The sequence below is a fragment of the Labrus bergylta genome, chromosome 17, assembly GCF_963930695.1.
Source record: "Labrus bergylta chromosome 17, fLabBer1.1, whole genome shotgun sequence".
NCBI classification, from domain to species: Eukaryota; Metazoa; Chordata; class Actinopteri; order Labriformes; family Labridae; genus Labrus; species Labrus bergylta.
Window position 1 is genome coordinate 10,237,054 of NC_089211.1, and position 25,182 is coordinate 10,262,235.

The 25,182-nt window shown below is 40.4% G+C and overlaps 1 protein-coding gene across 3 annotated transcripts in view; it reads right to left on the reverse strand.

Annotated features, from left to right (window-relative positions):
* Window positions 1-25,182, reverse strand: part of tnksa (tankyrase, TRF1-interacting ankyrin-related ADP-ribose polymerase a) — a 95,690-nt gene that overhangs the window by 65,130 nt on the left and 5,378 nt on the right. For 2 of the 3 annotated variants that reach the window (XM_065965355.1, XM_065965354.1), the window contains exon 4: window positions 20,185-20,280. The exons of the other annotated variant lie outside the window; for it this stretch is intronic. In XM_065965355.1, the coding sequence (XP_065821427.1) occupies window positions 20,185-20,280 (96 nt within the window). The remainder of the gene's footprint in view (window positions 1-20,184; window positions 20,281-25,182) is intronic. 3 annotated transcript variants of the gene reach the window in all.

Consider the following 25,182-nt stretch of genomic DNA (forward strand, 5'->3'; position numbering starts at 1 on the left):
AACAGATGGATTATTGATGATGAAAAACAAGGTTTCTTGTGTCAATTTCAAACTAAATTGCATTATAGATTTTATGAGTGTCCTGATCAGTCTGTATTATCACTCAAATCAGCCTGGGAACTGAACGATCTACTCTCTTCAGGGTATCTTCAAAGATTTGAAAACATGTGTTTTATCTCTTTCGGACTATGTTTCACAGTAAAAATGAAAGGAGACATGGTTGAAATTACTACTGACTTTGTATCCCATGACATGTAGTTGAGCTCGAAAATCAATGCACCCTACGATTTCCATATTTGGAACATCTTCCACCAGACCCTTCTCACTAAATCACATTTTCTTTGAAAGGAGTTGATTTGGCAGTTTGGGCTCTGTTTCTCAATATCACAAATTAACTCCTTTTATAGGATTCATAATCCGCAGATAAACAGAAAAATCAAAGCAGGTGTTGATATTAAGATAATGACATGCTGAATCCATTTTCTGTGGGTGCTGTGACTTGCTCTGTGTTTCATGGAAGTGACGTAAGGAAATGCTCAAATTCTCATTTCTTTTTTTTTTTTAGGGGGGGGCAGCTTTTAATGCCTTTATTCAGAGATAGGACACTGAATAGAGTCAGAAATTGTGGAGGGAGAGAGAGAGAGAGAGAGAGAGAGAGAGAGAGAGTGGGCAATGACAGGAAATGGCTCAAAAGGAGCCACAGGTCAGATTCCAACCAGGGCTGCCCACTTTGAGGACCAAACCCTTCACACCTGGGGTGCACACACTAAGCATTAGGCTAGTGGCGCTACTGAAACTCTAATAATAGATTTTGAAACAAATACTTTTTATGTAATGATTCTTGCCTCTTTTTCAACTGGCCAGACTTGAGGCTGTTGATGTTTAGCACGTTAATTAAAGGGAAGATAGTTCAAGTGCATCAAGCAAATACTTATAATTTTACTAAAGTAGCTGAAACATTTATGTGAAGTCTTTTTGTTGTGCTATCCATGAAGTGGTCTACTTTGTAAAATATAGACTTGTTTTTAAAGAAAGGTCGAATAATAGAAGGGGAATTGAAAACAGTAAAATGTTGGTTGTAGCTGCAGGCTCTTATTATAGTTTGCATTTAAAAGTGGCACTCCAATATGTCATCAAGGTAAATTATGTAGTTCACATAAAACTGTCTGGCAACGTCCAGCCCAGCAGCAACATACTGAGAGGTGATTTGAAGACCCTGTCACACAAGAAAACCAAAATGGAAAATTTGCCAGCACATCCAAGCAACAATGTTCATCTCGGAGACGGGCCTCAGAGGCAGAGAGGTATAAAATTGAAATGGGAAATAAAAGAAATGAAAGGCAGACCGAGTTTGTAAATGTAATACAGATAAATGAAAATAGGATGAGGAGGACGGGCTGTGTGTACATGGCGCAAGCTAAGGGGTGGGGTAGGGTGAGGAGTAGAGAAGAAAGGTTATAGAGAAGGGAGAAGGGGGAGGAGGGAGGAACAAAGGATTTGCAGATGAAAGAGAGAAGGGATGATTAGGGATCTGCAAACTGACATGCATGGATTTGACACACTATAATTGGTGTTAGCGGGGCTAAGGCGGAACAGTCGGAGGAAGAAGAAATGGTGGGGGGTGACAGAGAGGGGCAGAGAGGCAGAAAAATATGAATACAGAAAGAGAACAGATGAATGTACAGAGAGAGATCATGACTTTAAATTGGATGGTGTGGATTAGAAGTAGCTTTTTCATTCCACACCTGAAGTGGAAACATTTTAAATTCAATTTCATTGAAGCCAATTTTATATTTGTGCTATTTATTTAGGTATTGAAACATGCTCATTAAAATTCCCACAAGACAAATAATTATAACCAGAGTGGGACAGGGAATTAATGATAATCTACTAGAAAATTGGCTTTTTTGACAAATACAAAAAAATCATATATTAAAAATGTTTCTGTTTATGCTAAGCTATTCCTTTTGCCACTTTTTTCAGTTGTGAATCAAATGTGTAAACTTACACTGCAACCAAAGAAACATATTCCATATCATTATGTTCAGTGAGTCTGCTGTCATGCACTGTGTGCAAATGATTTGTTGGCACTAGATATTCGTTTTGCTCAGCCATAGTTTGCTTCCATTATTTTTCATGCTTTGAGAGCTCAAGCGATTGTGACTCAGCAGTTTTAATTATTCCCTCTCTATCTCGGTCTCTCACCCACGCACACATCAACACACAAACAGTGAACACAGAGCGAGAGGTGATTTGACTAAAGGTGTTAAACAGCAGCCACTCTGTAACTCATACACCTTATGCAGCACACAACGAAATAACTAGTCAATATTTTTATTCAGCTTGGCGTATTCGTTTTTTCTTCAACTCATATGAAATCAACATTAAAATATTTTAAAAAAATCAGAATCCACGAATGAGTCCAGTGTTCTTTCCAGTGGTCTTATTAAAAAAAAACTAACAAAGCAGTGTTCTTTTTTTAATATGGGCACAATGTTTAAAACTGCTGAACAAAGTTGATAAAAACATCGGCCTTAGTCGGACTTAAAGGACAGGAATTCAGTTGTTTGTTTTCAAACTGCCAGCAGGAGTCGCCAAAGACACACATTCTGCAACCCGTTATAAAAATGTCCTGTTCTTCAATGAGAAGAAAGCAATAAACAAGTTTCGAAAAACACTTACCATTTCCCTGTGACTGTACCCTAAAGTACATACGACAACATTGCATCTGCTGTTATCTGAATTTAAAAAAGGTGTCTCCCCATTGTGGCTGGATCAGCTAATAATGAGGCTAATATGCTCAGTTATATTGAACAAAAAGTGCTCATTTGAATACTGGCAATGTGTACTGTACATGTTTGGCTGCATTTACATATTTATAGTGGCAAATGTTATGCAGCAATGTCTTGAGATGGTGGAAGATGTATGCGTGTGTGTGCAAGGTTTGGACAATTCTGCTGACTCCAAACAGAAGAGACAAGGACAGGTTAAAGCTTGGGACAGGCTAGCTGCCTCCTGAATGATGATATATTGTGTGTTTTTGTGTAAGAGAGTGTACATGTGTGTGTGTGTGTGTGTGTGTGTGTGTGTGTGTGTGTGTGTGTGTGTGTGTGTGTGTGTGTGTGTGTGTGTGTGTCTTTGTCACTCCCTAGGCAGAGTGCTGTAGACACCAGATATCACTGTTTGAATTCCAATTACTGTAAGCTTGAAGACTTGAACTTTGTCAGTACATGCATGTGTATGTGGTTGCGCACAGGTGAGTATAAGCCAATGTCAAACTGTCCTCATTCTAAATATATTATTTACATATATATCTTGACAATGAAGCAAGAGTCTGGCATACTGTGTGTGTGTGTGTGTGTGTGTGTGTGTGTGTGTGTGTGTGTGTGTGTCTGTGTACCAAATTGTTCTACAGGCACAGATGATGCTGACTGATGCTGACTGGACCATGAGTCGCCTCAGTGCCCAGCTGTCTGCGTGTGCGTGTGCGTGCGTGTGTGTGTGTCTGTCTGTGGGTTGCTGTGTGTTCAAATCAAATATCATTTGTTGTAGAAGCAGTTTATCCGCTGTTATACAACAACTGGCTTTGAGTCAGGAGTTGAGAGATCCACTTATAACCTCAGCAAGGTCGCAACTGCTGAGGTTATAAGTGGATCTGTGTACCGAGACCAATCAAAGGAGGGGTACAAATAATGGAATGAGACGTGAATGGAAATTATTATAGGGAGGTGTTCGTTCACTTTGCTGGCTCAGCATACTTCACACACTAGTGAATGAAGGCCTCACCAACTGTTACTGTTTCACTGTTAGATAAATTACAATCTATTTGAAGCCAAAGGCGTTCAAAATGTTTTTTCTTGAATCTTCTGAATAATTATTTATTCTTTATAATGACAAATGTTTACAATATTTTTTTGACCAACCGATATTCAGATAATTTGAAAAAAGTCGTCAAGTCGCTTGCATTAGCACCAAGTCAGAGGCGCGAGTACAGTAGCGCCGACTCGTCAAGCATTTGTAAACTGCAGAAAGTTTGCAAGGGACAGCCCAAAGGCTAAAGCATTCATTTGATGGTAATAAAACTTAAAAGCATTACTAGATCTAAACACCAGCTCACTTCCCCCTTATTCCCTAAAATGGTCAGAACTCATAAGGTAAAAATGTCATCAAAATTTGGTTTACAAAGTAAAGTCATTTGGTTATTTTTAAGCAGAAATAAAAACAGGGGCTAGTCATGCTTATACTATATTTAGTTCCTCGTTGGTTATCTGCAGAGTCTCAAAAATTAACTTTTTTTTTTACTTGGTTCAAGTATTAAAAAAAAAAATCTAAAAGACAAAACTGTTTTTTGGTGTTGATATGACATTGGAGGGGTCAGCTAGTTCAGAATGTTTATGTAGGCCTCCATCTTTGCTGACTACAAATTGAACCTTTCGTACCCTAAGATGTGCATAAACTACATTTTAAGAAACGTCTTTTTAAAATGTAATAACATATTTGTTTGTAATCTTATTGGTATCGGGCAAGGGGAGCAGGTAATCATCGTATCAGCTCAATAAAATTCATCATGCACATCTCGAATTTAAAGTGATATTTTTGGCTTGAGTCTTTGACAGCCCAATGGATATCATGTTTCTTTTTCTTCTCTGTGTCCTATCTTCCAGATGAACTTAATTAGTGTTGGAGTTACACCCATGCTATTGCCATTTCCACTTTCAGAGAGATTATGCTCAATCCATTATTACATCCCCAGGGGGCTTTCACATTGATGCATTTTAGTCCATTTCATAACTTGGTGTGCTGCAAAATACTTTCTAAAGCGAACACATTCAGCAGCTCCAACTTCCGTCAAACTAAATGTCAGACAAAAAGATGTGTTTGGTACCTTGTTCCTGGCCCCTCAGTCATGATGGGCACTGGGCAGTATATGATTTGAAAGGTTTATTTCCCTAACAGCTAGAGCAACATGGTTCCTTTGAGGTATGAGAGACTTGCCTGGATAACTTTAAAAAACGATAATTATTGGTGATGGTATCAGGAAATTAGGTGGAATGTCCACAACAGTATGGATTTCCTTTACTGTTTAAAAAGGAAAAGGAGGATGTTGTACCCACACCCACATTATTGGAGCTAGACGTTAAAGAAATCATGTCAGCTGCAGATAAATGAATCCGGGTAAGATCAAATTGCACTGCATTTATTCTGAGTGTGACAGCAACCAAAAAAAAAAACAAACACACAACAGACTGTCATCTCATTTCTCTGCATCTGATCCTCAGCAGTCTGACAACCACACATGCTGGTCCAGCCCACTCAACACAATGACTCATGGACAGAAAAATCAAAAGCCCAGTATTGTAACATTCAACAGATATATTGCAACTTCAGTCAGTAACTATCTACGGACTGAATTTAGTAATCTTATGGAGAACACTCTTCAATTCTCATGTGCAAAACTGGTTGTTTCCTGAGGATGTGGAGTTTCATTAAGTCACTTTGTATGATTAACAAAGACTTACTAGTTAAAATGTAAAGCGTTTTACAATACCTGCAAGGCACACCACACTTCAGTGTGTTTGATTTCAAAGCAAGACTCTTTTTTTTTTTTATTCTTACAACATGTTTTAGAGTAAGCACAATCTTAAATTCAGGGGAGTTTTTTAATCCATCCAAACCTTTCAGTTTTGCAGAAGAGATCTGCATCCAAGGATACAGATTGTTTGTACGTTTTTTCATTTAGTTTAGTTGAGTTCATTAACTAAATTCTGTCAGTCTGCTCTGGCAGACTGGCCGCCTACCCTCCCCTCAGTGTGGTGGAGGAGAGCAGCCATGTGGAAAACTAGTCCATTTCAGCTGCGGGAAAATGGCCCAAATGGGGTGAGGGAACTTTGAGAGTGCATCACACACAGACGCACACACAATAAAAAAAAAAAGAAAAACAGTCACTTCATTTCACTTCTCTTGCTAGGTCGTTTTGGAAATGGGGTTGGGTGGCTCATTTATCACCTGGGACTAATCGAAGAGCAGTCATTGTGGTAATCAATGAGCTTGTCACTGATAACGGGGGGGGGGGAAGCTACACACTTGGCCTTGCAACCGCAGGACATCACACTTTTTCTCTCACACACACACACACACACTCAAAGGTGCACACAGGTGCCAGATTGCCTTTAGCCCCCGCTGCATTAGAAGGACCAAGCTTTCAGAGCAGCTACAGCCACTCTTTGTCTTCAAGATTAGGCTGTTAACGTACACCAATCAGAGCTGGCCCTCGCTTCCAGTTTCTTTGAATTCACTCAGAGTCACATCAATTCTTCTCTCTGTTTGTCTGTCACATGAGCCAGTGAGCATAATCATCTGTTCTCCTTTACCCTCCCTTTCTTTTATTTCACTCTCTGTATTTGTTCACTTCCTCAACATCTATCCATATCCTCCCCTTTCCATTGTTTATTGTTTTCCACTGCGGCTCTTTCTCTCCCTCCCCTCCACTCATTCATTGACTTACTCTCCATCTTCCTGCTCTCCGACTCTTAAATCTCCAATCATTTTCCGCCATCGCCTGTGAGAGCGCATGCTGGTTAGATTTCTATGCAAAAGCTGGCTGCCCATCACAAACCTTTCTTCAAAGAAAAAAATAGAAAAAGTGTTTCCAGACAGAGAGCCGTCACATCCAGCATGGCAGTTAATACATCTTTAATGGAGACACATATATTCTGTACTAGTGCACCACCTCAAACTGTGTTGTTTTTTTTCAGTAGTTATGTAGCAACAGCAGGAGCAGGGACAAGCTCTTCCCACAGCTTCTGTTCTGCATTGTGAGCTTGAAAAGCAGCACGAGGAAGAAAAACTCTAATTGTCTCTAAGAGATGGAAGCTACCTGGCAGTGCAAAAGTTAGATTGGTTATAGTTTCTGATCCAGGTCCAGTTCTGACAAGCTTGACAGGGATAGTGTTAAAAGCACAGGGCAAGAGGAGAGTATTTCAGTGAGCAAATATACAGAATAATCAGGGAGCTGTTTGTTAGTCTGCTGGTTTGTCTTTGCTGCGATGAGGCTGCTGTGTGTCAGGGTTCATAACCTCAGGCCTGAACTGGTACTTAAACTCTACACATGTACTGGATGTCTTTAGGCCATCTGCATTGAAAAGAAACTCTTCACAGTAGAGCCGTTATGAATGTAGTGTTTCCTTTAATTTAAGATCACAAGTTTACTGAATATTCAGTCATGTAAGTCAGCTCAACTTGTTGATCTCTTCTGAACACTTCTAATCCATTAAACAGTTCAATGAACTGATTATAGCAGTACTGAATTTTGACTTTTCTCAGCACTATAACCACCGTCTGTCACTTGTGTTAAAATTAAATGTACTGAAGTTATAGGTAATGGACCAACAAAAAATATTCTATAATTTTGAAGTTGGGAACATATGTAGTAGTTTTCAAGTAAAAACATGGAAAGTTTTTTTTTTTCAAGATTTATTTGTGGGCTTTTTTTTTTTTTTGCCTTTATTGGAGGGATAAGACAAATCAGGGAGAGGGAGTGGGGAATGACATGCAGGAACGGAAAGGAGCCACAGGTTGGATTCGAACCTGGGCCGTGCGCACTAACCAGCGCACCACCAGCGCCCCAAAAGTTTGGACTTTGGTCATGTTCAGCCACTAAAGGTTGGCGCGACCTTTAAGAGCATCTCGTGCGTGAAGTTCTCCGTCAAAAGTCCAAACCGATGAATCCCCATGAATGGTACTGCATCTGTGATGGTACAACTCCCACAAACAAGGTTACAACTGAACTGCTCTCTATAGGTGTTTCTCTTCCCTATACTCCATTTTGTTCCAATATTTTTGCCTTTTTTCATTGAATCAAACTCTTACCTCTCTTTGTCAATTCTTACCAGTACATTTTTCCATCCCAGCTCACACAGATTTAGTAAATGTTCAAAATAGTTGTCTTGTCTTAATGTTGGGACATTTTTCCAGAACACACAGGCAACATTTTTCCGTTGCCTGTGTGTTTTGTCTCTCTCTGACCGACGGTTGAATATCTGGGTTTGTGGTCTTCTAACAGTGAGTAGAGTCTTGTACTTATTTCAGGTTTTGACTCTCAGATTTTCCCAGCAGGTAGATATTCCAGTCACGGGACATGGCTTCACTGTTTCAGTTTCAGTAAGCCAGGGTAAAGTCATTAAGAGTCATCCGTGCATGTAGATCTCGTCAAGGTGCAGTTGTTTTGAGCTAACTCACCGACGGGAGACGCTGAAAGAGTGTCACGGAGTTCAAAGGGCTTCTACTGCACACATATTCTTGCTTTCGGTTGGGCAATCTTCTGCAGTAATTTGCAGCAGGCTGTGCACTTCATCAATGTGTCTGAGCACAGAGGCATTGCGTTTTTCAAGGCACTGCTGTCAGTAGTCCTGTCGGTGACTGTCTGGGAACTGAAGGCAGTTGCAAGTCGATGATTGCAGGCCTGAGTTTCAGTCATAAATTATCTTCCCAGTGATTTAGATGTGACAGGGATCCAACTTGAAAAGCAAAGTTGTAAAAAAAAAAAAAGGAAAAAAATTTGAAAAACTAACATGATAACAAAGCAGAGGATAAGAAAAAAAAAGCGTCTTTGTTGCAAAGCAGCACCACTGAACGGCGTTATATTCTTTGGAGATTCTTTTCCCCCCACTCATATCCACTTGTCCTTTCAGCTGCAGTATTTTCAACAGTGACAGCCTATTATTGCCTTTGGTAACTCATTCTAGAGGATGAAAAGCTAACTATGACAAGATGACAGGAGGGGGATTCTTGACAAAAAAAAAATGTATTCAAAGTATTTTTTTTTTATTCCTTGTTCGTTCACGCTCCATGTTCTGCAGACTCTGTTTTTTATGACAGATTGGAGACAAAGGAAGATCATAGATACAGCTGGACATGGAGCAGGAAACTTGTACCATATGGGAAAGACGAACTGATTCTGTCATATCTCAACCAAGATGGAGAAACACTATTTTGACTGAAATATAAAACAGTGTAGGAATCTGACAATAAAATTCAGATTTGTGGGAAACTGAATCATGTTCTGTTCAAGTTGGACAGTTTAAATGAGAGTGTTGGATGGATTTGGACCACTCCGTTTGATTAAGTGAGACCTATGCTACTGTTGTTTTGCAATCAGGAAATTAATTTGCCAACTAAATGAATTTGCCTCTAAAGCTTATTACCTTTGTCGCCACAGAGTTAATAAGATAACACAATACATCTACTGATTTACAAGGTGCCACAAGGTCACTGCTTTTGTGAAGTAATATGGTTCATAAAGGAAAGATAATTGAAAGCTAACCTAGATTTATCATTCATTAATCAGTGTCATCCAAGTACATTTTCTTCTGTTTGAAGCTGTGATGTGGACTTAACCACAGTTTAAGTCAGAAAAGAAATACTGTCACTTCAGTACAACAGTCCAAACACTGTAGAATCCACCCAGGGGATCCTAGACCTCCTCCAAAAATAAAGAAATAGAAAGTAAACCAAATACTTATTTTTCCCACTATGACACTGTAGGTGTTCTTTTTAATGTGATCCCTCAGATCATATCAAGACTTGTCAGTCAATAGCAATTCAGAACATACATCCTGAGATTCCCCCCTGCTGTACTCATACTGTTCTGATGCTCACATTGGAGTTTACCTGCAATGATATGACAACCGACAAGACAGTTGTTGTGTTTTGTTCAGCTTCAATGAGTATCTTTAGCATGAAAGACAACAAGACACAACATCAGAAACATGGGCCCGGAAGTTACCATTTCCTGAGACTGCCTGCACTTCTTTCCTTTGAGTGACAATTTTGACCATCCGTCTTCACTCAAACTCCTTCACTGACAACATAAAACATGCCTTATATAGCTGGACACAAGCCAGGCAAGTGCATGAATCACCCGAGTCATTCTTAGACCTTTTAAGTCCATATTGGTACAAAGGATGACAAGTTTTTATTCTATTTCTATTTAAGGAAATCTTAGATCTCATACAGAAAAAAATGTTTTGAATGACATCAGAAAGCAGAGATTAGTGTGCAAAACAGAAGGCGGCAGGAATAACAAGTGTATGGATATGTGAGCGTGTATGTGTTGACTGTGATCCAGAGTGGAGAATTGATCTCTCTGAGGCTCGGAAGCTGCTTGTCTGTGAATACCAATCAGAGGTAATTAATAGCAGCTAATGGACTCTGTTTCTCACTCGCTGACTCTCCTCTGTTCCTGTGCCATCTCCATCTCTTATTTATGCCTTCTGAAGTCCTCCCGCTCCTTTTATTTTTGCAATAATCATGATTACAGAGACAATAATTTCAACTATTTTCTTATTTATTTAGTGTCCGAGGATGAAGTCCTCCAGTAAGTTAATATAAACATCTATATATAAAGCAAAGTCATTAAAATAACCCCCTCCTATTTAGGCATGTTAACTGCCAAGAGCTGGGTTCAAACAGCAGACCTTGGAGGTGAAAGACAAACGACTCTATCACTGAGCCATAAGCCATATCTTATAGTTGTTTAATGTATTAGCATTGTTATGGATGTCAGTGGGATTTTTTTTATATCTGCAAAACAACCCCGGTTCTTTCCGTTTCACTTTGGCCAGCATTAACCAGCTGGCTCAGCTAAATGCTTTGCTCAGGGCTAATTAAAAAATCTTAGCATACCAACTTGACCATGTTAGCATTAAGTCAGCCTCTTAAGCATCCTTTAAAATTGCCCTAAAATATATGCAGAAATATGGGGACTTACTACCCTCTGAGTAAATTGGCTACAACTACAAATAAGGCCTCTTTTGAAAGTAACACAATCTGTAGTTTCAGAATGTTTTTTAAATTCTTCCAAAATTCTTCCAAAATCATTAAAACGTGGAAACTGCAGCTGAGATAATGCAGTGCTTTGTCCGTATTTGGCATTAAAAAACCCCTCTCCCTGCTTTCAGGATGTTAGGTATTGATTGAAGCAGCATATTCACGTTCCCAGAAATGTCAAGTCATCAACACAGGAGCAGCTGTGGCAAGACACCAAACCCGAATCGTCTGAATGTGTATGAATGGGATTAGTTACTTCTGATGGTCTCACTACAGCAACCTCTGCCATCAGTGTGTGAACGGGAAGGTGCGACATGCGGTGTAAAAAAACGCTTCGAGTCGTCAGAAGATTAGAAAAGCGCTATACAAGCTCAAGTCCATTTACCATATACAGTCACAAGCAATTGGCTAGGTGTAGCGACATCAGAAAAGGGGCAGACAGCTTCTTTCAACTCAGGCTCTAGTTGGGTATTATAGGCTGGGAACGGTACATGGGCGCTTCTAATTGGCCAAATGAAGTGCCATTGTAGAGCTCTGAGTGAGGCCGCAATGTGTAGGTCTGGGAAGCTGAGAAAATTGATTATTTTATTAAATATTACCTAAATACAGTGAAATATAAGGATAGCAGCAATCATTTTGAAGCCATCGGAGGACATATATGGATATAATGTTCGGATTAAATTGTCCCTGGATTTGGATCGCAGGACTCTTACAGATACAGCAGGATTGTTTTTATTAGAATATTATGACAGTGCAGTAAAACTTCAAATGATGAGTCAATGTACACAAATTTAGATATTTGTTTGTAGTTGTTCTGACAGATGTGCAGAATGTGGCTGCTGTTTTAGTTGGACCTTGAAGTGGTTTTTTTTTTTCCTTGTTGGTTATCACAATAAGCAAAGCTTTCAAACGATGTTCAACACGAGTTACACACAGCTGTAGTGTACACAAGCGTGTGTCAAGAACACACCTTGTGCACGTTACGGAGCCCGTAGCTGGGACGTCGTATCTCCAACGGCACCACTATTTGTTTATACAACCTTCCACACATTATGAAATGGTCTTCGTTTCTTTTAAGTACTTTCAATCACAAAACACCAAAAACTGCCCCCACTGCTCAAAGGTTAACCCACGCACTTTTTTCTGTCATCAAGCCTGAGGTACCTCTAAAGCATGATTTTCTTCTGTAGGAGTTATTTGAAAAGAGATTCAGAATTTGTATGAAGCCATTTCTTTTTAAAGGGTTTTCTAAGAGAAAAGAAATTCAGGAGACGTACAAAAGATTCAAATAAAACCGTTTTGAGAGACTAGCACATAAACAAACACGGTCAGTTTAGTTACTAGTTACACAGAGTTTATATATTTAACAAAGCTGATAAACAAACCGTGTTGGTCGAAAGATAATTTGATTAGGTTTATTAGTAAGTTGAACACGAACCTCATCTTACAGCCCTGAATGTAGGTGTCATGTTGAAGCTCAGGGTTAGAGAGGGCAGCTTTTTCTAATTATATTTGCTAGACTAATATTACACTGGAATGGTGTAACTGTGAGATTTGAAACGGATTAGTCAGAGTGAGGCATCTGAAGCGAGGAGCAGAGAGAGAATAAATGACATAAGTCAGAGAGAAAAGATGGAGGGGCTGATTGGTATGGAGCTTGAGACGGGTGAGAGACAGCAGGGGGCAAAGGGACAAAGAGAATAGATGACATGCCAGAGGGACACAGAGCGACACTGGGGCTGATGATAGTAGGATGGGATACATGCTGTACTTGCAAGCTCATTAAACAACAATAAATGATGAGTGAAGAAAAAAGGCAATGGAGAGATGAGGGGAGAGAATTGTCAAGGACTGAAACAACTTGATGAAAGTGTCCTAATCAAGGCTTTCCAGCCAGCGGAAGATCAATCACTAATGATGGGATAGACGGGCTTTCAGTAAAATCCTTCTGGTGACATTTTGTTTCCAACATTAACTCTCTCTCCGGGCTTTTAAGATCATTGCTGTGTGTTTCTTTCAATTACTTATCTTAAGTATAATATCTGAAAATTATTCAGTGTTACTAGCTTCAGGTCATCTTATGATGGTGAGTAGACCGGGAAAAACCCTGAGTTTGTAGCTGATGGCACGAAAAGGTCAAAGGGATTATTTGGCTATTTTATGAATGTAGGTTAGCATTGTCCAAGTTGTTATTTTCCAGCATAACCCCACTCTTACACAAAGTGTTGACTGCTAAGATAAGATAAGATCATACTTTATTGAACCCCAGAAGGGAAATTTGGACAAGTAGCAGTAAGTAGTGTGAACAATAAAAAAAAATAAAAAAAGGTAGTTACAGAGGACATATCATACCCCTTTTTTACCTTTTTAAACAGTCCCCTGTCGTCTCAATGAAACATCTGTGCTGTGCTTGGGTCAAAACATGAATCTAGCACCAGAGGAGGTTTGTGAGCCTGTATAAACCAGCTCTCTCAGAACGCTCCGTTTTGGTGTGTGTGTCTCTTTAAATGCAATGAGCCCCCAATAAGATGTCCAGGAAGAAGTCACTCCTCTGTAGCCACAATAAAAATGGCGGACCTGTGCAAAAGTTTTGCTCTAGGCTGGGGGTGGAGTCAATGTGTGGAGATATCAGGGGAGGGGATTATTTTTTTTTTTTTACCAGAATCCTACTGTGACATCACAAGGAGAGAACATTTGAAATGAAGCACTTTGCTCTGTGTTGTAAGACTTATGCAGACCACAAACAAAGGCCTGGATGGATTTATTTCACATTTTGTGGGTCAGTAGACACTTGAATATCCAAATATATGTTCAAAAACACTGTCAAAGTGGATCTTTCTTTATATGTCTCCTTTAAAGCAAAAATATGTAGGGATTTGGTTTGGTGAACTTTAGTGCCCAACAAAGGACTTCGAGTGAAACTGCACTTACTTGCTGTTACATCTACCCCTCTCAGACAATGTGCATTTGTTTACAAGCAGATGTAGTGTAGCCGGCAAAGACGTTGTGAGAAGCTTGACAACAATGTCTACAGTTGTGGTTTTCCACAAATATATTCCTCTCGACCCACTGCCAAAGTTACCTACTGCTGTAAACAGGGAATCGGGTCGTGCTATGGAGATGGGAGAGATGTCATTCTCCCTGTTTTAAGATATCGTGTTCTCAAACCGACCTTTGAAACTACTATTTAAAGGTGGAAAAGTGACATATTGTTGCCTAGAGTTCTGCAAATGTTGAATAATTAAGATGCAAGTTTCCTTGTTTTATTAGAGATTTTTGTAAAGCATTCTTTGATATCCTTATGTTGGCACAGGACTATAAATCAGGTGCAAACATGTCAGCATTACTCTGATAAATGCTGTGTACCACCAGTGTTCCAATTTAGCTTTAGGAGCCAGTGACCACTTTGCGATAAACTAATCTTGAAGCAAATCAGTGCAAGACAAGTCGTCCTTTGTTACCTGATAAAAAGAAATGTTAATGAACTTGAAACTCTCCTGGCTTTTAAACTGCAAAAAACCATCATGAAATAAGGCAAGTTTTACCTGCAGGATTTTTCTGTAGCTTTGATGAATTTCTATTCTTTACGGTTCATTCATTTTGCTTTTGTCGTTTTAAATACATGTGATAGACTAAACTGCAGGATTACCTGTGTGGATGTGTAAAAAGGCATATCTGGGCAGCACACTAGAGGCTGAACGAAGATTAGAAACTACACACCTCAGCCTAGTTCTGCTCTGACGTATGTTCATCCTGATAAGGTAAACAGAATGTGTGACAATAAAGCGTCATTAAAATGCAGTGTGAGTTGTGTTAAAAGATAAAAAGAAATAAAGGAATTATTTGTCCGTCTTCCCGTTTCACATCTCTGGCTGCTAACAGGAAAAAGGGTCCATCATTTCTGAGAGCAATTTGTTGGATGTGGCCGGGCAGTAGAGCTAATTTATGGGTCAATATAAACTTCCATCACAGCAGACTGACGCTGAAAGCTGTGCTGGCCTGCGGCAGAGATGAGGAATGGAGCAGAACCTCTATATCTTAGACACAGAACATATAGGAAAGGGAGAAAAGGGACATGCAGTGTGTCACTGTAGACGAGACTGCCAACAAACACACACACTGCACACATGCACATCATCTTACATTAACCCTTTTGAAAGGATTTTCCTCAAAGACATTTTAAAAGCCTTGCTTAAATTTGGGCTACTTTACCAAAAGCTGACCACACCAGTAATAATGAAATTGTCTGTAAGAGCTTCGCATTTACTGCATCACTGCCTACAATAATTACAACGGTGGAATTACTCCAGGGTGGCCCTGGGTGAAACGACAATGTAACAGGATGATAGTTTAGGTAATTAGTGTTGGCCATTAAAAGCATCATTCACTTTCCCTAACGAGATGCGGTAAATTTTGTCACTTCTGAGCCAAAGACTGAAAACAGAGACGCCGCTACAGTAAGACGGGGGCTGTGACAGAGGGGAACGCCGGTGTCATGGATCAACTAGTTTCTCTGTTAACTTCAGAGTTTCACCTGAATGATTCATCAGATCACTGTGGAAACAGCAGGTGTTGAAAATGGAAGACGACATTAAGCTGTGCTTGCAAGTGGGTCTCTGTTGCCGTTTTCATTAAATTTTCAAAATGCACCCATCTGCTTCATTTGGAGGCTTCAGCAGCATGGAAACAATGAGTATTCAACTATCTTAGAAATTGTACTTGATCTGTATTTGTATCCATCGAGCCTTCTTCACTTAAGTTGGCTTTTCATGACATAGGAGACGCCAAAGTGTAAATGATAACTCAAAGTCTGCATTCCATTTATTTGATCAAGTTCCAGCACTCTGGTAATTGTGCATGTCGGCTCTTTGGCATGGATTAATGAATGAATTGAAACATGGACACCCACAGGGCTGGGTGATACGACCTCAATATCAAATCAATTTTACATTTTACATATCAACATTTTACCTCGATTACGATTAATGAATGATTATTTGGTTTCTGTTTTTTTTGCCCTCATAGTTCACTGACATGGTCTCTACTATTAAAGCTGGGCTATCTCTTCTAATGAAAGAGTGCATATCGGATGAACCATTTTGTGGTTCTTTATTGAATATTTCGAACTGAAATCAAAGCATCGGTGTCGTCTTCTCTGACTCTGCCCTGAAAATAATTGAAATAATCGACATGGGCAAGATTAGAGGTTCTGAATGTCGGTTTCGATTCATTTTCGATTGCCCAGCCCTAATGGACACAGAATATACATTTGACATGGTTAGTTGAAGAATTTCTGGTCCAAACTGTGAGCTTTAGGTCTTGACATGTGTATCATTTGTTTTCAGACGTATTCTTAAAAAAACCTAAGCCATGTGATGGAAGTAGCTCTCACCCACTTGCTCTCAGCTCCCAGGTGAAAAAAATACACAACGATTGAGGCATCATACATCTGCTCAAATATATTTCCATTTAAGGGTATGTTAACTGGTTTGGTATAGAACCTTGACTTACAAATGAATGAAAAGTCCTAAAGCAGCTACGCACCATGAAGCAAGTTTTAAAAGTTCTTGCAGGTAAAAAGACACAAAGGTGTTGAAGGGGATTTGGATCTGCAGCATGTGCAGAGATGATGGACAAATTTCGATGAGCTAAATAAAGTCCTGCCTAAGTGGCTGTATGATCACGGATTTCATCAGAAAAACCTGGCAAATGTTCTTCTTCTTTGGATAATTGACATAATTTGAAGCACACAAACGTAGCTACAAAAAGCGTTTCTCTACAGTGTACAGAGATAACTTTGACTGGATGATTTAAATAATGAAGATATCATGTGTAATATCCAAGCAGAACCACTCGGGTTTATTCATTGACTGACATTTGCCAGAATTAGAGATAATTATATCCTTGCAACATGGGTTTTGCACTGGGGGGGGGGGGGGGGGGGGTGGGGGACTGAATTCTAAAGGCTGCATTGGAGGAAGGGACCTTTGATGAGCCTCATGAAAATACACTTTTTGGTTGTTAGTTATATCAGTCATGGTAAAGGTAACATTGGATGAATAAATAAAACCTTTACACTCTTGCTCAGAAATCGTTTTTATCAGTGTTATGCTTAAAACAATTAAAATGCAAAAAAGAAAGCTGCATATACATACATATACATCCAGTTTTCATTTGTCCTTTCAAAAAAATGTAAAGGTTTTGAATTTAAAACTGAATAACTTGGCTGAAGGCTTAATTACTTGATGTACAAAATGTTAGGTGCATGTTAAAATGAATATGACTGCAGATGTTGATAAGGAAATGTCACACTTTCTCGCTTGCTATTACCCTCAATTTCTAGGGTGCAATTGCAAAGTTAAAGTTATTAAAAACTTATAATTGGTCATTTGCTTATGGAAGGTGTGGTGATAGCAATGAAGCAGGGTTGGTTTTAGGCTGTGGTGATGGGGCTCAATGTTACATCTTTTCATGGGGACCAGATTTCCTGCCATGCAAAGAGCAAGTCACATTATATCCAATGAAAAAAAAAGTATCATGTCAACATGCTGATTTGACAATGGTATGATGTAGGCCGGAGTCATTTAAGCACCTCAAAGACAGGGTTGCTAATTTTTGAAGACGAGCATGATTTTGAAAATAGCATTCCCTCAGTGCTCCCTCTGTGCTCCCTCAAAAGCCCCGTCCCTCACTTACATGCACAAGTGCCACTGGTCCAGGAGCGGACCTCAGCTCATGCTTTGAGCGTGGGCTCGTGCATGTAAGGGGTCGAGAACGAGCAGGGAGACAGGGAGGCGTGATTGGTTCATCAGATTGGTACCTCGTGTTAGACACTGGTTGAAGTTTTTACAGGCTTACAACTGCTACAGATGACAGATTTTCTTCATTCCATTTTCAGAGCATATGAATTATTAATGTCTGTCAGGACCTAAAGACAACTTCAAACAAAATCTGTGTATCTGGAGAAAATTACCAACCCCGCCTTTAATTGCCTCTATGAGTGTGTGTGTGTCAAAGCCACTGCTGCTGGAAGTGCTCACTAGGCAATATCAGAGAGTAAAACTAAATCGAGTAGTAGTATTTTTTTTGCTGATTTCCACATACTATCTAAGACTCATGTCTCCTGCATGCCCCTCAGGAGACGTTAAACGGCATAGTTGGTCTAAGACTTCACTGGCTGCTTCGTTGATGGAATTCTCACCTCCGCTTTTTGATTTACAGACTCTGAGCCAATTTTGAGCCATCTTTCATGCTCTGTCATGACCTCTGCGAGTGTGGACCATCAATAAACAAACACAAGAGAGCTACAGTGAGTGCACTCCAATTTGTAAGCAGCACCGTGAGTGAGTCTGTCTCAGTCTGTTTGTTGTTGACACTATTAGCTGCCTGGCATCATTACATACTATACTACTCTATATAATACACACACACACAAGCCCACAAACAAGTAAGCAACGTTTGGTTAACATTTTCCATCAAATTTATAAATATGAAGTCCATTTTATCACTTCTGTCCTCGATCAAGTCTTTGAATTTTACTGATCATAAATCTGAATTCTATGACAGCTCCACTGTTGAACTTGTATCACAGGTGACACTGAGACTGAGTAAGGGGCAATCTGCAATATATGCGGCAATAATGAATAATTCTTGCAACAAACTGCCTCATTCATATGCTAGCTGGCAAGGACAATAATTTATCAGAGGATGACTGCAGTCAAATCCCCCCCTCAATGCTTTAACACTGCACAGTTTTTCCTCACTAGGGCATTTCACCGTTAATCTCATTTACCAGAGAGGCCTCACACTGGGAATTGATGATGTAAACACAGAATCGGAATTGCAAAACTGATTTAGAGCTTCTATCAATACCCATGGCGGTACAGTGAAAACAGGAAGGGATTTTACATCTGGAATTCTCTTTACTACTGCATACGAACAGGACTTAATAAGTTTACCATCAACCATGTCTCTAACCTTTCCCAACTGTCGAGAAAAATGGAGAAGATCAGGGCTCACAGCTCATCAACATCGACTCTTACATTCATATATAGTACATAGAAGTGCTGAGTTACAGTGAGCAAAACAATTCAAAAAAGTAAAATCTGCCCAGAAAATCTTGTTCAAAATTCTGTGTCTGCAATTTCTGCTGTCTAAGGAGAAATTGAAAAAATAAAACGATCTTACAAATAATTCAACAGACATATATTTTTAATTAGTTCCTTGTTGGAAGGCTGTAACTGTGTCCCTGTGGTTCCTCCACAACTGAGTCTGTGTAATGAGTCCTGCTGCCTTTAAGTGCTTGTAACAATGAAAGGGCCAGTAATTAGTCTGGGTTTCACTGCAAAGTTTAAGAGCCCCATGTAGGCCACTAAAGCTCTCTGACCAGTTTATGGATTTTTTTTGGTGTGTGCTTCTAAGGGTGTAAGAGCCCCATTTCAACTTTTTGTAATGTAGCAAGATTCTGTATATTTCAATGGGAAGGCCATTAGATTAACAACCTTTGAGTTAGAACTATTAGCTTACAGTGTCTTTAATCTTTAAGTTTCAGAACTGGCATTAACACAAGTGGGATTATGGTGATGATAATGAACCCCTCCACTATGAGAACATTAAGAATACCAATGGAATCTGTCAATCAGTCAATCAGTCTTTCAGTCCCAAGCATCATTAAAATAAAATTTGGATTTCAATTACGATGGCTGAGTAAAGGTCTGCTGTGTCACTGTCATGATTATTCCTCATTTTAAGAAAACACAACAAGACAAGGAATGAAGAAAGAAGAATTCAATTATAAAGAGAGGAAACAAGAATAAAAGGTAAGCAAATATAAAACCCAACACCGCTGGGAGAATAAAAAGAAAAACAAATTAGAGCGGAAAAGGGAAGCAGAGACACAAACACTTCTGACCCTTGTATAGAGGCTGAGAGAGAAAAACGAAGAAAAACATGATGTTGTGTCCAATGTGAGCGCAGCCTCGCGCAACAAAGCCTGAATAACAAGAGAAGGGAGTGCGAGAGCTGCACAGCCTTGCACAATAAGACCACGATAGATTGAAAATGAGACAAAATGTGATACTGTCAGCAGCCTCGGACAAAACGAGGACATTTATTTTCCTGGAAAGTTGTTCTAAAATATTGGCATTACGACTTAAGAAGGGAAAGTGTGCGTGCGTCGGAGAAAAAGAGAAGAAACAGATAAAGCAAACAAGAAACTACAACCAGGAAAGACATAAACAAACAAAGACAATCTCGAACAGAATTTGAGCCATAGAGAGAGCAGAGAGATATACAAGACATGTAGAAACCCGTATGAGTGTGATGTTTGACAGACAATGACATTGACAGGACACTGACCTGTGAGCACGGCCTTAGCCGAGGGTTCAGCGAGGTCCAGGGCGGACTTGCCGTCGGTATTGCGGATGCTGGGGTCGGCTCCATGCTGCAGCAACACTGTACAACAACAGGGCAGACACAGACAGTAGCTGAGCTCCTGGACTGACATGCAAACTCCCCGGCACACACCTCCTCCTCGTCCTCCTCTTCCGCGGGCTCCTCTTGCTGCTGCTGCTCCTCCTACTGAACCACATCCTGCTCCATAAACTGCTCTTCCTGGACCTTTTTCTCCCACTTGCTCCACTTCTATGCCCCCTGTTCCTCCTCCCGGGGTTGTATCCCCTGGTTCCCCTGGTAGCCCTTCAGCATGTCCTGCTTCACATTTCTCTCCATCCTCTCCTCCTCCTCCTCCTCCAGCTGCTCCTTCTCTGTTGCTAGCGCTGCTCCCTCGGCTGCCCCTGGCTGCCCCTGCCCTGCGAGCCATGCTGCTGATGTAAACAGACATGCCACAACAAGAGCAGCGGAGACTACGCTACAGCACCCGGCCGGAGAAACAGCTGACCTTTACAAAACAGCTTTGTGACAGACTACAAAACACATCACACTTCCATGAAGGAGGAGGGGGAGGCTCAGCTGAGAGAATGAATAAAAATGAGTGAGGGAGGAGGGAGAAGAGCGCGGCTACAGCTTATCGAGGTAGCACCAGCAGCGACGAGGCAGGCAGGCTGTGTGAGTGGAGAGACTCTTGCCTCTCCAACTGACTGAGCGATGCAGCGGGGAGCAAGATGAGAGAGAAGAGGGGAGGAGAGGAGAGGAGAGGAGAGGAGAGGAGTGGGGGGGGGAGGATGGGATGGGTGAGAGTCAGATGGGAAGGGAGAGATGGCGAACGAAAAGAGGCGAGTGAGAGCAAATCAAAACAAGAGTGTTGATGTGATAGAGAGGGAGGGAGGGCAGGCGGTATTAAACACAAGAGAGAAAAGGAGAGAGAGAACGACCGCACATTCATAGGAAGAGATGGGAGACGACATTAAAAGAGAGGATACGGGAGGGGAGGGATGAAAAGGGAAGAAAATGTACAAAGAGTAAAAAAGAAGGTGACAGGAGAGACAATTACAAGAAAGAAAAGGAGAAGGGAGTATGACAGTGAAGAGGGGAGGAAACAGAGGAGAAGGGGGGAAATAAGAGAAAGAAAAGGAGAAATCAGGAGTTAAAGGGAATGAAGAGGAGAAAAGAAAGAAAGACAGTAGAGGAGAGGACGGAGAACTGGATAGAAGCAGAAAGGATCGAGGAGCACCAGAAGGGAGAGGAGTAAAATGTTGAGAAGAGGAGCGGAGTGCAAGAAGAAAACAAAAGAAGGGAGATAGGCAGATAGAAAAGGATAAGATGTAGGAAGAGAGGAGGAATAAAGAGAATAAATGGAAATGAGGAGAGGAGAGGAGCAGGCAGAAGAAGGAAAGGAGAAAGAAGAGAGGAAGAAAGGACAGAGGACAGAAAGAAAAGGCGGAGGGAGGAGAGGAGAGGAGAGGGCAGAGCATGCGACTACTGAGCAGGTCTGAGCTGAATAACAAACTCAGCCTGCGCTCTGTTTTTTTTTTTTGTAAATAAGCTCTTTTGAGGGGGGCTAATGTCAATACTCTCACCGGGTTCCTCTCTATCGCACCCACTATTGTGATTACTGAGCAGTTCCCGGTGCGCGTGGCCTTTGACTTGTGTACACTTCAAACTATGCTGCAGAGAGGAGGCTGGGAGAGAGGAGACAGCGTGTCCTGCATGTGGTGTTTTGTGTATGCATGTGCACGAGCAGGCAAATGTGTGTGTGCCTGTTCCCAGCCACTGACGCAGGCCTTAGTCACCCACTCACCCCTCAACAAAAATATGATTTAGCTCTGCACCAACCCCACACAAACACACACACACACACACACACACGAGCGAGAATACACTGATATTGATGCCAAACAGCGAGAGAATAAATATATGTCCACGCTGAGGCAGGTAGTCTGATATACAACCACATCGTAACATAAACTTACACACAGCTGAGATTTGTTCACAAATCCAACAACCCGGTCTGAAACACACATACATTCACAATCTTCCAACTTTAAACGTTGTGTTTTCGGTTTCGTCTGTACTGTATGGATTGTCTGTAATACCTGAAAACCCCCCCTCACTGACTGAACAACCTAAATCCTTTTCTGAGAGGATTTGTTACCAGGATGATGTCAGATTTGCAATGGTTATTCCTAACTTTCTGCAATGTTCACAGTCAATCACAATGAAAACAAAAAGACTGTGTTTAACTTCGATATCTACATTTTCCTACAGCTCGTGGTTTGTGAAATGGAAATGTTTTTGGTTTTTTTTCGTTTCTGGGGGGATTGCAGCTGAAGATGAAAACCCAGAGCATCAACAGTAGGATAGCAAACAGCAGGTGCAATGTTATTCAGTGGTAAGTCAAGACCAGAGAGTTTGAATGGCTTTAAGTAGTTTTGAGCTTGCACTTGGAAATGTTTGGTTCTTGAACTTCCCTAGGGAACAATAAAGTATCCATCTATCTATCTATCTATCTATCTATCTATGTTTTGCCAAGTTTACACACAACAAGCTCTTACTCTGGCAAAAGTCAGACATCGGAAATGATTTCTTATTGCTCTGATTCTTATTAAAAGTGGAACAGAAAAATAATAAAGGCAGAACTGCAAAGTAAATTGCAAGGACTTCTTCAGGAAACAAATGAATGTGAAAAAAACATCTGAGATAAAGTGGTTTCTATAATAAATGTAGTGCGGATACTTTAAAGTGAAAGCACCATTAATTGTTTTTATAATATATTCATTGTATTCACAGCTTTAAGCAAAAGGAAAACGAAATGGGCAACTTTCACCTTTATTTTCTGGCCTTTCAAAGGGTAAAACCTAAATTACCAAAATCGTTTTTTAACAGAGAAAAATCTAAACTTTGAATTATTTTTCAGTTGCTGCCTCAAAATAACACACTGAAGCAATTTCAACAAATGCAGCCGTCTCTATCTGCCACACCTGACCTCGCATGACTTTGTAAGTTTTTTAAAACTTCTGGAAAAGGGTATCCAGTTGAAATCAATTTTGCCTAACTATGAACATCCTTCACAGCATATAGTGGAATCAGGGGTTTGAGGCAGATATTACAGTACAACTAATGCTGTTGTGCTACACAAATATATAGCCCAGTCTTTTCCTGTCTTCCTTCCATCTCATCTACCTTTCTGACATCTAGAAGAATTCAATAAACAAACATTAGCCAGGAAAGTGTGGACTATCTGTGGTTGATTATCATATCAATAACCCATGAATATAACTCTGAGGAGAGGTAAGGACACAGCCATTAAAGAAGGCGGCTGTTCGTTATAAAATTCTGAGCCAATCATATGCTCAGGGTTTCAAAGATCTTCTTTCCCCAATTTGTCGATGATATAACAGGCCGTGACCTCATAGAGAGAAGCTGGTCTTGTAACGAGAGTTTAATTTCTTACTCAAGTTGTCTGAACACCAGAAAGGAGGACAGAACGTCAATCATGCTGAGCTGAAGTTACAGTCGTATCAGAGCTGATCTGACTTCCATCCTGCTGCCAAATCTCTAACCTGGCAGGGTAACACACTCCCAGGAGTCTGTCCAATAAACAAGCCCCAAGAGGCCATGTGATTTTTGTTTACATAACTTGGCTTGCTTGTATCTGTGCAGATGGGAGGAAGATGCTACACGTTCAGCTTGCCCGCTCTGGCTGACACCAGACAAACACATTTTAAACCAATAATGATGTTTGGACAAAAGTCATGTTTTTAGGTGAAAAATTGTCACTGAGTCGTTTAATCTCTCGAAAAAGCTCAGGAACAGTGGTTCTGAGGCATTTAAAAAAAAAACAGCTGTGTGGATGCAGGTGCTATGCTATGCTCAAATTGCAATGCAGCCAGCCGCCGCTACCTGGGGCTAACTAGCTGTGCCTCCAGTTAATGGGCCTCTCTTCGCTCTACTACAAGGATGTAAACAAGCACAGTGGACAAATAGCATGTCGTAGCAGCAGCAGCAGCGTGGTTTGACAGTATTTTTGATCCAGAAAATGGAGATAAAGATGTATGTAGGCTGTGTCAGGTCTAACAGGTATATCGACCAGAGTAACATGATTTAGCTCATGCATGTGGAAGTTAACGTGCAGGGTTGTCCAGGGCTGGTGGTGCTAGCAATGCTAATGTTAGCCCCAAACTTTATTGTTTCCCTGTAAACAATTTTAATTAAATTGTGCTAATTTGTTTTCTGGGTGTTTTCTTACCTTCAGACTTGTCAGACAGTCTGAATTCAAATTTATGTTTAACTGAATAGGACATTTGTCACAAGGAACATCCCTACTGAATATGTACACTTACACTTGATGTCTAGCTGAGGACTTACTTTCAGCACTCAAAGCTAATGACTATGTTGAGTTGTGATGGCATTATATACTGTATATATAAGTTTAATGAGTGAACCAGTTTAAGCAGATATACTAAAATGGAAACAACATTTTTGCAACTGCGACAAAAGTTGTCCGACATCAATTTTTCTTCTGATCATTTGAGTTCGCTATGAAATTAACCTTCAGACAAACCAAACTGAGATACACAATCCTCTCAGGGTGATATTTATTATCTGCTGTCATGTGCTTATGCACAAAGATGTCCCGTTGGTGTTACAGTCAAGGACGCTTACATCAAGGGCATGAGAATAATGATCTTTGTGCCAGAGGGAAGTGAAATGTGTAACTCGAAAGAGAGGGAGAAGGGAAGGTGCCAGCTTTTCAAATTATCTCCCAAATTGGTAATGTGACCTGAAAATATTTGCCTTTTGAACTGCTTAGCAAATACCGTGTTTATAATCCTCTTAAAAATGTGTCAGACTGTATTTTCAGTAGCACTCACTCATGCTTACACAACTGAGCTAATCAGAGCAGAGTGTGACAACAGGTTGAGTGTTCTGTGTCCTTCAATTACGTGAGTCCCAAAT